General features: G+C 44.4%; 1 protein-coding gene across 1 annotated transcript in view; it reads right to left on the bottom strand.

The window, feature by feature from the left end:
• Positions 1-2,468: 2,468 nt before the first annotated feature.
• LOC139312055 (complement C4-B-like) overlaps positions 2,469-14,532 on the bottom strand; it is an 88,127-nt gene continuing 76,063 nt past the window's right edge. The window contains exons 34-39 of the mRNA XM_070936577.1: positions 12,479-12,584; positions 10,816-10,905; positions 8,615-8,707; positions 7,845-7,928; positions 6,176-6,308; positions 2,469-4,101 (exon numbers count right to left, since the gene is read on the bottom strand). Coding sequence (XP_070792678.1) covers positions 3,960-4,101; positions 6,176-6,308; positions 7,845-7,928; positions 8,615-8,707; positions 10,816-10,905; positions 12,479-12,584 — 648 coding nt within the window. The 3' untranslated portion in view covers positions 2,469-3,959. The remainder of the gene's footprint in view (positions 4,102-6,175; positions 6,309-7,844; positions 7,929-8,614; positions 8,708-10,815; positions 10,906-12,478; positions 12,585-14,532) is intronic.

Raw genomic sequence — 14,532 nt, 5'->3', positions numbered from 1 at the left:
CTGAGTCCTTTTCCGAGAGAGGGCGGCATATAAATTAAATAAATAAATAAATAAATAAATAAATAAATAAATAAATAAATAAATAAATAAATAAATAAAACGGTCCCCAGGGATGCCAAGCCCTGAGTGTGCACTGCGCATGTGCCCAGGGGGTGGGGTGGAGGCAGCACCTCGCTGGCTCCAGGGTGGCCCCGCAGATCTAAGGCCGACCGCATTCTGGCTCAGATAGCCGCCACCAAGTTGTAGCTCAGCACAGCAGGGGTGGGTTCCACTTACCTTTACTACCGGTTCGCAGCGGGATCGTGTGTGTGCATTCACTTCACACGCACGCACGCTCTTCTGCGCATGCCCAGATCACCAATGATGACGTCGTGCGGGTGGGTGGAGCCTCCCGACGGTTTTACTACTTGTGCTATAAAACCGGACAGAACCAGGAACAACCCACCACTGCAGCACAGGTACATGCTCAGACACACATTTTTGTTTCCTCATTTGTATTTTTTAAAGTAATATTTTGCAGCATGTTTATTGCAATAGCGTTTACGGTATAGCTGTACTTCATGTTTATTTTGCCAGCCGCAAAGAGCACAGAGGACGCTGTCCCAACCACAGCGAGTTTTATGCCTCAGTTTTGTTTCTTTTTGCAGGAATGTTAAACTGTGTAAAAAAAAACACACAACAACTCCTATATGAACCATGAAGGATCATATCTTTCCAGACCTGTGTTTTTTTTCCCTCCCCAAATATGAAGTTGTTTTTCTTGGCAAGCAACGTTCTAGGGCAGAGTCGGACAGATTCTGGTTTGTGGGCCTAATGTGGTTTAGTAAAGCTCTTTTCTCTTGCCTGAGACCTTCTCCCGTTCCCCAAACCCACCCTCCCGGGTTGGAACATCAAAATGGTTCGTCCCACAACTTTGGAATTGGTGGCAGAAGATATTTCCAAGCGGAGTTGGTCTGTTGTGAACATCACCGCCATCAAAGTGGAAATGTTGCTTTTAGCTCAAAGGGACATTCTAGCTCAGGGATCTCCAACCTTGGCAACTTTACGACTTGTGGACTTCAACTCCCAGAATTCCTCAACCAGCATACGCTGGCTGAGGAATTCTGGGAGTTGAAGTCCACAAGTATGCTGGCTGAGGAATTCTGGGAGTTGAGGTCCACAAGTATGCTGGCTGAGGAATTCTGGGAGTTGAAGTCCACAAGTATGCTGGCTGAGGAATTCTGGGAGTTGAGGTCCACAGGTATGCTGGCTGAGGACTTCTGGGAGTTGAGGTCCACAAGTATGCTGGCTGAGGAATTCTGGGAGTTGAAGTCCACAAGTCTTAAAGTTACCAGGTTGGAGACCCCTATTCTAGCTGACTTGTAGACTAGCTTCTCCCAATGGTGGCTTCTAGGTGGGATAGATAGACCACAATAGGAATTGTGATAGTAGTATAGGTACTTCTCGATTTACAACAGTTTGCCTAGTGACCATTCAAAGTTACAACGGCACTGAAAAAAGGGAATTATGACCATTTTTCACACTTATGATGATTGCAGCATCCCCATGGTCATGTGATCAAAATTCAGACGTTCGGCAACTGGCTCGGATTTATGACTGCTGCAGTGCCCTCGGGTCACGTGATTCTCGTTTTACGACCTTCTTACAAGCAAAGTCAATGGGGAAGGCAGATTCACTTAACAACCAGGTTACTAACTTAACAACAGCAATGATTCACTTAGCAACGGCGGCAAGAAAGGTGGTAAAACAGGGAAGAACTCATTAACATTAATCTTGCTTAATCTTATCTTGCTTGAGCAAGGGGTTGGACTAAATGACCTCCAAAGTCCCTTGCAACTCTGTTATTCTATGGTATCAACAGAAAATTTTGGTTCAACTATGGTCATAAGTCGAGGATTCCCTGTATAGCTTTGCAACCTGTTTTTTTTTTAAGGTATTCATCTGGCCATTTCTTCACTAGGAAGTTTGTAGGGTTAGCCTATAGATTCAGGAAATACAAATCTGGAGTCAATCATGGATAAAATTTCCCTTCCATTTCTACCTTTTCAGCCTTGGGATAGAAGCAGGGGTGAAATGCTCCCGGTTCGGACCGGATCGCCCGATCCGGTAGCGATGGAGGTGGGTAGTTCGGAGAACTGGTAGCAAAAATCCCTGCCCCCCCTCATGCCCAGCTGAGCCGCATGATCAACAGAGGCTTTTTAAAATTATTTTTAAAAGCATTTTTTCTACAACCTCTTCGGCCGAAGAGGTTGTAGAAAACATGATTTTAAAAGTTTTTTTTTTTTAAAGTTGGCCATGCTCACCCAGTCATATTACCCTCACCACCAAGCCATGCCTACAGAACCGGTAGTAACAAATTTTACATTTCACCACTGTATAGAAGAAAGTTGCCATTACAGAAGTATCAGAACGGAGTGGCAGAATCCTCAGCAGAATCAAGAATTAACAAACGGCAAGAGGAAACAAAATGAAAGTAAACGATTTTATTGCATGAAAAAGTAGTGCAAAACAGTGCCAACTCATTGTAAGACTCACCTATTTGGTCAAACGTAGTCTAGATACATTGGATTATGAATTCCTAAATCCTAGCCAGCTAAGCAGGTTACTGAAAGGGTAGCTCAGTTTTGGGTGGGGGTTGGTGGTGTTACACTATTCCGAGACAGGTGCTGCCCAGGAAGATGACTGAAAATTTTGGTTTGTGAAATTGCAAACCCTGAGAATTTTTGTACACTGTTTAAAATTAGGACTTATCAAACTTCAGGCTCTCCAGAAACAGACAAAAAGACTGTTGGATTATAAACATTTGAACGTGAGAGAATGTGGAATCCAGAGGTCTGCCCAGTCAAATAGAAAGTTGAATGCATAGTGATAAATCCCTGGGAAACCCAAAATTAGGAGAGTGGAAAAGATGGGGGGGGGTTCCTCCTTTTTAGCAATGACACACCCTCATTTGCTTTGGTTAATTTTTTTTTTCCCCCAAGAAAAAGTGGTGTTGAGTTCAGAAAAGAATACATTCTCAGATAGAAAGCACTTCTGATTATAAATAATCAATGCAGTGGATGGTGTGAAACAGGGCTTTGGCTAGGAAAAAATAATACTGAAATTGACACACCTCAGAACAGAAATGACTGTGTAGTAACAATAATTTGGGACAGAATGAAACACTTTCAAAGGAATGGTTGTCGACACTGAGTCAAACTCTACTAAAGACCTCCCAACTTAGAGGCAATTTAATGTCTGGCTGTTTTCTCGTAAAAATTGCTTCAGTTTGCTTTACCAAATGTCTTGGTAAGACCACACTTGGAATATTGCATCCAGTTTTGGTTGCTACAATATAAAAAAAAAGATGTAGAGACTCTGGAAACGATGCCGAGAAGAGTAAGAGAGATGATTGGGGTGGGTGGGTGGAGGTTAAAACATATGAAGAATGGTTGCTGGAATTGGGTATGTCTAGTTTAATGAAAAGAAGGACTAGGGGAGACATGATAGCAGTTGTTCCAATATCTCAGGGGCTGCCACAAAGAAGAGGGAGTCAAACTATTCTTCAAAGCACCTGAGGGTAGGACAAGAAGGGACAAAACTGAACAAGGAATGAACCAACCTAGAAATAAGGAGAAATTTCCTGACAATTAGAACAATTAACCAGTGGAACAACTTGCCTCCAGAAATTGTGGGTGCTCCATCACTGGAGATTTTTAAGAAAAGACTGAACAGTCATTTGTATCAAATGGTATAGGGTCTCCTGCTTGAACAGAGGGTTGGACTAGAAGATCTCTAAGGTCCCTCCCAGTTCTGTTAATCTGTTTTGATGCTGACAGACTCTTCTTGGGTCTTCAGGTCCTCTAATCACAAAGTGTTAAGGGACTCACAACACAGCATTCAAGAGGAGGTTTTCAGCCAGGCGGTATTCCATAAAAGAGGTGCATCCGCTTAGTCAAAGGTCCAAGAGGTTATTTGGCTCAGATGCGGCAGCCGTTCACAGCAAAGGAGGTGGTGAAAGACTCAAGGCGACTGCAAGTGTTGCGATACTGGGTGGCTTTACAACGCCTAGGATCTGGTATCTCTTCTATCCAGGAATTCTTATCCAGAAGGTACTGGGGGCTGCAGAAAGAAAGAACATTGAGTGACAGGTCTGGCATGACACTCCTTCCCCAAAGGGCCGGAGAAGCAGCGTTGAGTCCCTGATTATCAGAACCTGGATGAGATGGGTTGGACATGTCATCAGAATGGATGACCACTGTATGCCTTGCCAGGTGCTCTACACCAGGGGTGTCAAGCACAAGGCCCGCAGGCTGGATCCAGCCCTTGGAGCCGTCCTGGAAAATGTAAGGAACCGTCCCGCATCACTTCGGCCCAGTCTACCCCAATGCGAAGAGGAAACATCGGGTCAGCGTGGCTTCGGCCTGGCCTACCCAATGCAAAGAGGAAACATGCCAGCAGTTTGGGGAGTGGCGTCAAGATGGCCACGCCCACCTAGTTGGCCACACCCACCCAGTTGGCCACGCCCGGCCAACCCCCTCCCCCCCCGGACTTCAACCACAGCCCTGATGAGGCCCTCAATGAAATTGACACCCCTGCTCTACAGTGTTCTGGAGTCTAGGGAAGTGACCACAACAAGCGCTCTGAAGACTGTGGAAGAAAACCTACGCCACTCAGACATCCAGCCAAGGGAATTAGGACCCGCTGGCCAGTTGTACGCTATGAAGCCTCCACACACTGTGAAGGCAGGGGCTACCAAAACTGATAGAAAACTATGAGTGGCATCATAGAATAACACCCACAGTCACTAGAACAATGGTCTTCCAGTGCCCTCATTGGCTAGATTCTATGCAGAGCCACCTCTGTGTCCACATATGAAGTGCATAACATGATGTCTTCTTCAAATCCTATTTTTCTCTATCTGCCTGCCTGCCTATCTATCATTTGTCTGTCTGTCTATCTGTCTGTCCATCTACCTACCTACCCACCCACCCACACACCCATCCATCCATCCATCCATCTACAGTATCTATCTATCTATCTATCTATCTATCTATCTATCTATCTATCTATCTATCTATCTATCTACCTACCTACCCACCCATCTATCTATCTACCTACCTACTACCCACCCACCCACCCATCCATCCATCTACAGTATCTATCTATCTATCTATCTATCTATCTATCTATCCACCCACCCATCTATCTACCTACCTACCTACCTACTACCCATCCATCCTTCCATCCATCCATCTATCTACAGTATCTATCTATCATCTATCTATCTATCTATCTATCTATCTATCTATCTATCATCTATCTATCTATCTATCTATCTATCTATCTATCTATCTACTATCTATCTATCTACCTACCTATCCACCCACTCACCCACCCATCTATCTACCTACCTACTACCCATCCTTCCATCCATCCATCCATCCATCCATGCATCTACAGTATCTATCTATCTATCTATCTATCTATCTATCTATCTATCTATCTATCTACCTACCTACCTACCTACCTACCTACCCACCCACCCACCCGTCCATCCATCCATCTATCATCCATCCATCTACAGTATCTATCTATCTATCTATCTATCTATCTATCTATCTATCTATCTATCTATCTATCTATCTACCTACCTACCCACCCACCTACCCACTCACCCACCCACCCACCCATCTCTCTCTCTCTCTCTCTCTCTCTCTCTATCTATCTATCTATCTATCTATCTATCTATCTATCTATCATCCCTCTCTCTCTCTCCATCCATCCATCCATCCATCATTCTAGCGTTCACCTATCTAGCTAATCTACAGAAATGGGGAGTCAGAATGGGTAGTTTTTCTTTTTATTACTGCTTTTTCCTTTTCTGTTTTTAAGGTATTTTAATTTTTGGTAAATTTGCTTTGTCTCATTTCCTTTTATCAATAAATAAGCATACCCACACAAGAGTAATAGCACAATGGTGATCTTAATATTGCGTAATTAGTTCAAGACTGTCACTATTATTATATAACAATACTTTATTTGACTTTTTTTGTTGTTGTTATGCTTAAATGTACTCCCTTCTCTATGACCAGACATGTCAAGGCCCTCTAACTGCACACTTCTGCATTTGTTCCTCCTGTCTTTCTAACAACATACTGCACACCGAATTTCCCTTTCTTGTTTCCCAATTTACCGGTCATTTGAATCACGAGTTTCCCCGTCACGTCCCATCAACAAATATTCTTTGCCTGCAGCCAAGCGGGTCTTGCAAGCGGACCGAACCACAAAGCGACGGATCTGGCCGACTTCAATTCTGGAATCCGTAGCTACAGAGAGAAAGAAATCTATGGTTGAAAATCTGAAACAAAAAATATATGAAGCAGTGGTGGGTTGCCCTCGGTTCGCACCGGTTCTATAGAACTGGTAGTAAAACCAGCGGGAGGCTCCGCCCACCGACCCCAACGTCATCAGAATGCTTCTGCACATGCTCAGAAGAGCGCGCACATGAGCAAGCAAAGCAAGGTTGCACACGCGGCCCCATTGCGAACCGGAAGTAAAGGTAAGTAGGACCCACCCCTGATATGAAGACATCTAACAAGGTGGTGTGCTTTTCCACTGGCCCTATTTCTACAGGTAGACCTTGACTTATGACCGCAATTGAGCCCAAAATTTCTGTTGCTAAGCGAGACAGTTAAGCGAGTTTTCCCCATTTTACAACCTTTCTTGCCACAGCTGTTAAGTCAATCACTGCCGTTGTCAGGTTAGTAACCCGGTTGTGAAATGAATCTGGCTTCCCCATTGACTTTGCTCGTCAGAAGGTCACAAAAGGGGGTCACCGCAACTGTCATAAATATGTGTCAGTTGCCAAACAGTCTGAATTTTGATCACGTGACCACGGGGATGCTGCAACAGTCTTAAGTATGAAAAATGATCATAAGTCATTTTTTTCAGTGATGTTATAACTTCACTAAATCAGTGGTGGGTTGCTCTCGGTTCTGTCCGGTTCTTGCGAACCGGTAGTAAAAGCAGCGGGAGGCTCCGCCCACCCATCCAGATGTCATAATGGATGATCTGCGCATGTGCAGAAGTGCGCAAGCTCTCATTGCGAACCAGTAGTAAAGTTAAGTAGAACCCACCCCTGCTTTACAACCCCTGTTGTAAAGCAAGGACTACCTGTATATGATTTTCACATGGTTTTTCTTCAGAGTGTCAGCGTTCCAGAATCCACCCACCCCTTTCCAAGTAAAACTCTGAGGAAAGCATTTTTCAAAGTTCTATTTACTAGAATAGGTAAACTGGCACATCTGGGAAAACCAAAATCTGAGAGGTCTTCTGAGGTTTTCCCTCAGTAAATCAAAATCCCCAAAACCATCCCCTCACTCCCCAGTCGATCACATGCTCCAATCAACGTCCGTCCCATCTCGACTCAGCCCCCTGACCATTCCTTCTCCAGATGCAGAATCGGCCTGACCTTGACTGACAGGAAGAATGCTATTATGTCTAAAGACAACCCCTCTGCTAAATCTCCCCATCCTACTTTCCCACACATGAGAAGGTGGCAGCATGGAAGCTTCCGGCCTAATATGGCTTCCAAAGCTGACACAGAGCTTGCTTCATCCATGCTGCACTCAGCATCTCTAGTAAAAGTATCTTTTCTCTAAACCTTATGGAGTCGAGGGTCGTTCTTTCCTAGGGGATAAGCTGGGGCCAGTCTGACAGTGGGATGGACTTAGATCTCTTGTGGGCGCGTAGGGATTCGAGACTGATGACGTGTTTGACCCCTCCCTTCAGTTCAGTCTGATCATCTCCTACAGTAGTAAAGCTTGAGGCAACAAAACCCCCATGAAAGGGAGGCTACTCACTGAATTGCAGAGGCTCCTTGATTTTAACTTCATAGACCCGGAAGGCGCTTTCTTGGCTCTCGCGCTCCACTCGAACCAGGAATGCTAGAAAGAGGAGACAAAAAACATCATCTTTTGCCCTACTGATGGTCAGAATTAGGGATTTTTCCAGATCATCAAGTTCAAGTCTGAAGTGGTGTAGGGTTTCCTGCCTAAGCAGGGGGTTGGACTAGAAGACCTCCAAGGTCCCTTCCAACTCTGTTATTCTAAGTGTTGTCTCTGAGGCAACAGGACAATAGTTGACATACACAATTTGGCCTTCATTGTCAATCCTTGTTCGGCTAAGTAATGAATCCAGCAAGCAGTGCTGAATTATTTATTTGAGGCAATGGTGAAATCCAAATTTTTCTATTACTGGTTCTGTGGGTAGGCGTGGCTTGGTTAATTTTTTAATTTCAAATGCTCTCCTCCATGGAAGCAATAGGGGAGACAGGGAGGGAGGGAGAGAGAGAGAGAAGAAAGTGGGTGGGGGGAGAGATTTTGCAAAGCTGCAAGTCTCAATTTGATCACTAGGCAGCTCCCCTCGTGCCAATATTGACCAAAATGTTTTCAGAAATGAAAAGAGGCCATGTGAAGGAAGGGGAAAGACACAAGGAACTGAATGATGAGATATAGGTCTTCACAGATGTGAGCATAAGCAATATTTACAGGTTTTCAGGGAAGAAAAAAAATCAGTTCAAGTTATACAGGCCGCAGAGGGTGAGGCTCCCAGGACCAATCCCAACTCTTACCGTAATGTACACGGGGACTGTAACATGCAAAGTTCATCCGTTTCTCTTCTGTGATTGCATCCTCCAGCGTACGCTTCAAACGTGGACAGGCACCTGTTTGGTAGAAGAAATATGGTCTGATTCCTGGATACCCCTTTGATCAAAGGGGAGGGAATCTAGCACCTAACTCCAAATCAGTGGTGGGTTGCTCCCGGTTCCGTCCAGTTCTTGCGAACCGGTAGTAAAAGTGGCGGGAAGCTCCGGCCACCTGCCCGGACGTCATAATGGACGATCTGCGCATGGGCAGAAGCTTCACGAGCGAAGCTTGCGTGTGCACGCACTCCTGTAGCAAACCAGTAGTAAAGGTAAGTAGAACCCACCCCTGTCCAAGATGGCTGAGAAACCAATCTAATTTCTTTAGATAGGAACATGGAAGTTTAGATAGATGTTTTAACGATTAAAGAATGGAGAAAGTGGACAGAACAACAGGACATTTGCATTGTTTTCACATCCTTAAAGACCCTTTTCAAACATGGTAGCTATGTTGGCATCAACCATCAGAAATGTTACACTAACTATTAAGCGTGGGAACATGGAGCAAATACAGTGGCTATGGATATTTTAAGACTGGGGTGGCAGTTGTGATGCAGACATCTACCAGACCTTGGCTACAGCATTTCTACCAATGCATAAACCAGGAGTGGGTTCTAATTTTTTTTTACTACCGGTTCTGTGGGCGTGGCTTTTTTTTTTTTTTTAATTTGATTTATATGCCGCCCTTCTCTGGAGACTCAGGGCGGCTTACAGCGCGCTAAGCAATAGCCTTCATTCTTTTTGTATATTTATACAAAGTCAGCTTATTGCCCCCACAAACTGGGTCCTCAATTTACCTACCTTAGAAAGGATGGAAGGCTGAGTCAACCTTGAGCCTGGCGACATTCGAACCTGCAGTAATTGCAGGCAGCTGGTCTTAATAACAGGGTGCTTTAGACCACTGTACTACCAAGGCTTGATGATCATGTGACAATTCTTTAGGATTTAGCAGAGGTACTGGTCTACCAGGCTTTTAACTGCTTGCAGAGCTGTACTGCTCTACTCATTTTGTTTTTGGAGGCACTGGTCTACCCATTTATTTTTGCAGGCACCGGTCTACTCATTTGTTTTCTTTTACCACTGATCAGCTGTAGGGCGGCCCTTTGAATACCCGCGGCAAGAGTTTAAACAGTTTTTTCCCCTCTAGCCGATAGCTGGGACTCAGGAGGCAGCAATAGATTGGGGGTGGGGCCAAATAAAAGGTAAGAATAATGCAGGGGTGGTGGTGGGGAGTGTGGGGAGGCAGAACCGGTTCGGTGATGTCATATTGTCACCGCTACCGGCTCGGCCGAACCGGGCCGAACCGGGAGGAACCCACCACTGGCATAAACCTATGATTAGGTTCCAAAAAACACACTTATTCAAGTTGTACAGCCACAGGGGTTGGAGGACTGTACCATAAGAAGAACAGCCTCACTGCCAGGTTTGGCAATTACTAGAAAGGCTCAATATAATTTTGATTCCTCCTTCCTCAGTTGTATTCCCGATAGTGCTTTAAGTCACCCTCAAAAATGTATTCCTGATTGAAAGGAGAAGCATTCGGACAATCCTTGGTCCAGCTACCAGGTGGTTCCAAGCGGAATGGGACAACTTGCCACAGTCAGCTTACTGTGGCCAACTCTCCATGGCCAATTCGCTGTGGCCAACTCAACACAGCCAAATCTCCATAGGACAACTCGCCACGGGCAACTCTCTGCTGGTCAATTCACTGCAATTGACAATTTATCAATTCAAGTTAATTATTTAAAATAAAATAAAAACTTGTTTTAATTGTTGTCATTCAGATTTCATTCTGTCCTTCCTTTTTCATCCTTTCTTTAATGATTCCGTTCCAGCATTTCTTTGATATCAATGTAACTCTTGTCCCGCAGTAAATTAGCCATGGTGAATTGACTATGGTGAGTTGACCATAGTGAGATGGCCGCAACGAATTGTCATAGACCCTGTTCCAAGTGACAGCAGATCAGCTGCATTATTTTAAATGACCCTTGAAAACCACCTTTCTGGTTAATCATATGGAAGTAAACTTGGGCTGCATTTGTGTTTTGGCGGGAGGAGGGCATGTGCCCAAGTGTGCCTCTGAATTTAAAGACCTTAAAACCATTGATCTAAAGTCCAGGTAACTTTACCTTCAGCACACTGGCAGACATCATCTGAGCACAATGCGGACACGTACTGTGGCTTATTGGGAGCACCGTAGAAGATGCTGCAACGTTGATCTACAAGAGGGAGAGTGAACTAGTCAGAGGAACATAATGCATGTAGTCCTCAACTTACAACCACAACTGAGCCCAAAATTTGTTAAGTGAGTTTTGCTCCATTTTATGACTTTTCTTGCCACATTCGTTAAGTGAATCACTGCAGTTGTTCAGTTAGTAACATGGTTGTTAAGCTTCCCCACTGACTTTAGAATAGAATAGAATAACAGAGTTGGAAGGGGCCTTGGAGGTCTTCTATCCAACCCCTGACCCACCGCTCAGACAGGAAACCTATAGCATTTCAGACAAATGGTTGTGTAATCTCTTCTTAAAAACTTCCAGTGTTGGAGCATTTACAACATCTGGAGGCAAGTTGTTCCACTGATTAATTGTTCTAACTGTCAGGAAATTTCTCCTTAGTTCTAGGTTGCTTCTCTCCTTGATGAGTTTCCATCTTATCCTGCCTTCAGGTGCTTTGGAGAATAGCTTGACTCCCTCTTCTTTGTGTGAACTCCTGAGATATCGGAACACTGCTATCATGTTACCCCTATGTCCTTCCTTTCATTAAACTACTAGACATAGCAATAGCCCTTAGACTTATATACTGCTTCATAGTGCTTTTAAAGCCCTCTCTAAGTGGTTTACAAATGTCAGCATATTGCCCCCAACAATCTGGGTCCTCATTTTACCCATGCATGTGTTTTAATGTTTTTAAAGTTTTTAATGTTTTATTGTTTTCTTTTTAACATTTTTTATGGGAATGTTCGCATTGTTTTATTCTTTGTTGTAAGCCACCCAGAGTCCCTTGGGAGTTGGGCGGCATAGAAATGCGACAAAATAAATAAATAATAAATAAAATAAATCTCAGAAGGATGGAAGGTTGAGTCAGCCTTGAGCCTAGTGAGATTCAATCTGCTGAACTGCAGCTAGCAGTCAGCTGAAGTAGCCTGCAGTACTGCACTCTAACCACTGCACCACCTCGGCTCTATATACATACCCAATTCCAGCAATCATTCTTTATATGTTTTAGCCTCCAGTCCCCTAATCATCTTTGTTGGTCTTCTCTGCACTCTTTCTTAGAGTCTCCACATCTTTTTTACATGGTGGCGACCAAAACTGAATGCAGTATTCCAAGTGTGGCCTTACCAAGGGATTATAAAACGGTATTAACACTTCAAGTGATCTTGATTCTATCCCTCTGTTTATGCAGCCTAGAACTGTATTGGCTTTAACAAACTAATATTGACTAATAATAAACTAATAAACTGTGTGACACGCTTAAGGACCCCAGTGATTCACTTAACAACTGTTGTAAAAACTGTTGTAAAATCAGATCTGACTTGACTGACGACTGCCACGATTTATGACTGAAATTCTACTCCCAATTGTGGTTGTACATCGAGGACTGCCCGTACTACAAAATTAGCATACCTTTTGAAACAGTCTTTACTAATAATCCGTCATGTCTGTTCTGGAGACATCACAATGTGTCTGACACACCAGTTGTTCCCCACCAGAGATTGATTTTTTTTAAAAAAAATGCATCACACCAGCTCCCCCTCCCTCTCCTCAACTGTTGTTTGCCTTGACTTACCGGGTTCGTAGAAGTCATAGATGGTGGCACTGGCTGGTTGTAGTTTTCCCACAGATACTATCTGTTTAGCCCTGAAAGCGATACACTCACGATCGGATTGTGGTGCCTGGAAACACAGAGAAATATTTCAACTTAAAATGTTATATTCTACCTTTCTTCTGTGATCTAGGATGCAATCCTCCATTCGGGGACAAATCGGATGATCCATGTACAGGCAGTCCTTGACTTACAACAGTTCATTTAATGACCATTCAAAGTTATAAACGGCACTGAAAAAAGTGACTTATGGCCGTTTTTCATACGTACGAGTGTATCCCCATGGTCACATGATCAAAATTTGGACGCTTGGCAACTGGCTCATATTTATGACGGTTGCAGTGTCCGGGGGTCATGTGATCCCTTTTTGCGACCTTCTGACAAGCAGAGTCAATAGGGAAGCCAGATTCACTTAAGTTAGTGTTACTAACTGAACAATTGCGGTGATTCACTTAACAACTGTGGCAAGAAAAATCATAAAATGGGGCAACGTCCACTTAACTGATGTTTCACTTAGCAACACACATTTTGGGCTCAATTGTGGTCGTAAGTCAAGGACTACCTTGTAATATGCAGTTCAGCTCCCTTCAATGTGCTGAACTCCAGACGAGTTGGCTGTTAATTCTAGTCATTTCCAGACAGCATCAACAAGAACTGTGCTGGCTGAGGATGATGGGATGTATAGTCCAACATAAGGGGGGGGGGCTGCTGCTTGGAGAAGGCAAATGAAGCCGGGCATCAATTCAGCACTTTAACAAACAATGGTTCGAGACAGTGAACCAAGATTAGCTTCTGAAAATGTCACAAGGATGATCAACATTAAGACTCCAGCCTTTGGAAGGAACTACATTGTCTAAAAAGGCAGCTATCCGTGGCTTACAGGTAGTCCTCAACTTACAACCACAATTGGAATAGAAGTTTTGTTGCTAAACCATGCAGCCATTAAGTGAGTCGTTAGCTGCAGTTGTTAAGCGAATTGTGGTAGTTATATGAATCTGGCTTCCCCTATTGACTTTTCTTGTTAGAAGCCCCCACCCCCCACCCCGCCCCCGCCGGGAAGGTCACAAATGACAATTATGGATGCTGTAATCATCCTAAATACATGGTTGCAGTGGTGGAATTCAAATTTTTTTACTACCGGTTCTGTGGCGTAGTGTGGCTTGGCGGGCATGGCAGGGGAAGGATACTGCAAAATCTCCATTCCCACCCCACTCCAGAGGAAGGATACTGCAAAATCTCCATTCCCACCCCACTCCAGGGGAAGGATACTGCAAAATCCACATTTCCTCACGATTAGCCGGAACTCGGGAGGCAGAGAATAGATGGGAGCGGGGCCAGTCAGAGGTGGCATTTACCGGTTCTCTGAACTACTCAAAATTTCCACTACCGGTTCTTCAGAACTGGTCAGAACCTGCTGAATACCACCTCTGATTCTACTCTACTCTACTCTACTCTACTCTACTCTACTCTACTCTACTCTACTCTACTCTACTCTACTCTACTCTACTCTACTCCTGTTCCTGTTCCTGTTCCTGTTCCTGTTCCTGTTCCTGTTCCTGTTCCTGTTCCTGTTCCCGTTCCCGTTCCTATTCCTATTCCTATTCCTATTCCTATTCCATTCCTGCTGAGTGCCAAAGAATTGAGGCCTTTGAACTATGGTGCTGGAGAAGACTCCTGCGAATCTCTTGGACTGCAAGGTGATCAAACCGTTCAGTCCTAGAGGAGATCAACCATGACTGCTCTTTAGAAGGCCAGATCCTGAAGATCAAATTCAAATCCTTTGGCCACCTAATGAGAAGGAAGGACTCACTGGAGAAGAGCCTAATGCTGGGAATAATTGAGGGCAAAAGGAGAAGGGGACAGCAGAGAACGAGGTGGCTGGATGGAGTCACTGAAGCAGTCGGCATGAGCTTAAATGGACTCCAGAGGATGGTGGAGGACAGGAAGGCCTGGAGGAATGTTGTCCACGGGGTCGCTATGGGTCGGACACAACTTCGCTGTGGCATACGTAGCCACGC

This window comes from Pituophis catenifer, unplaced genomic scaffold, assembly GCF_029215685.1.
Source record: "Pituophis catenifer annectens isolate HBS135680 unplaced genomic scaffold, rPitCat1.0.hap2 SCAF_2, whole genome shotgun sequence".
NCBI lineage: Eukaryota > Metazoa > Chordata > Lepidosauria > Squamata > Colubridae > Pituophis > Pituophis catenifer.
This window is presented reverse-complemented; position numbering and strand designations above follow the sequence as displayed.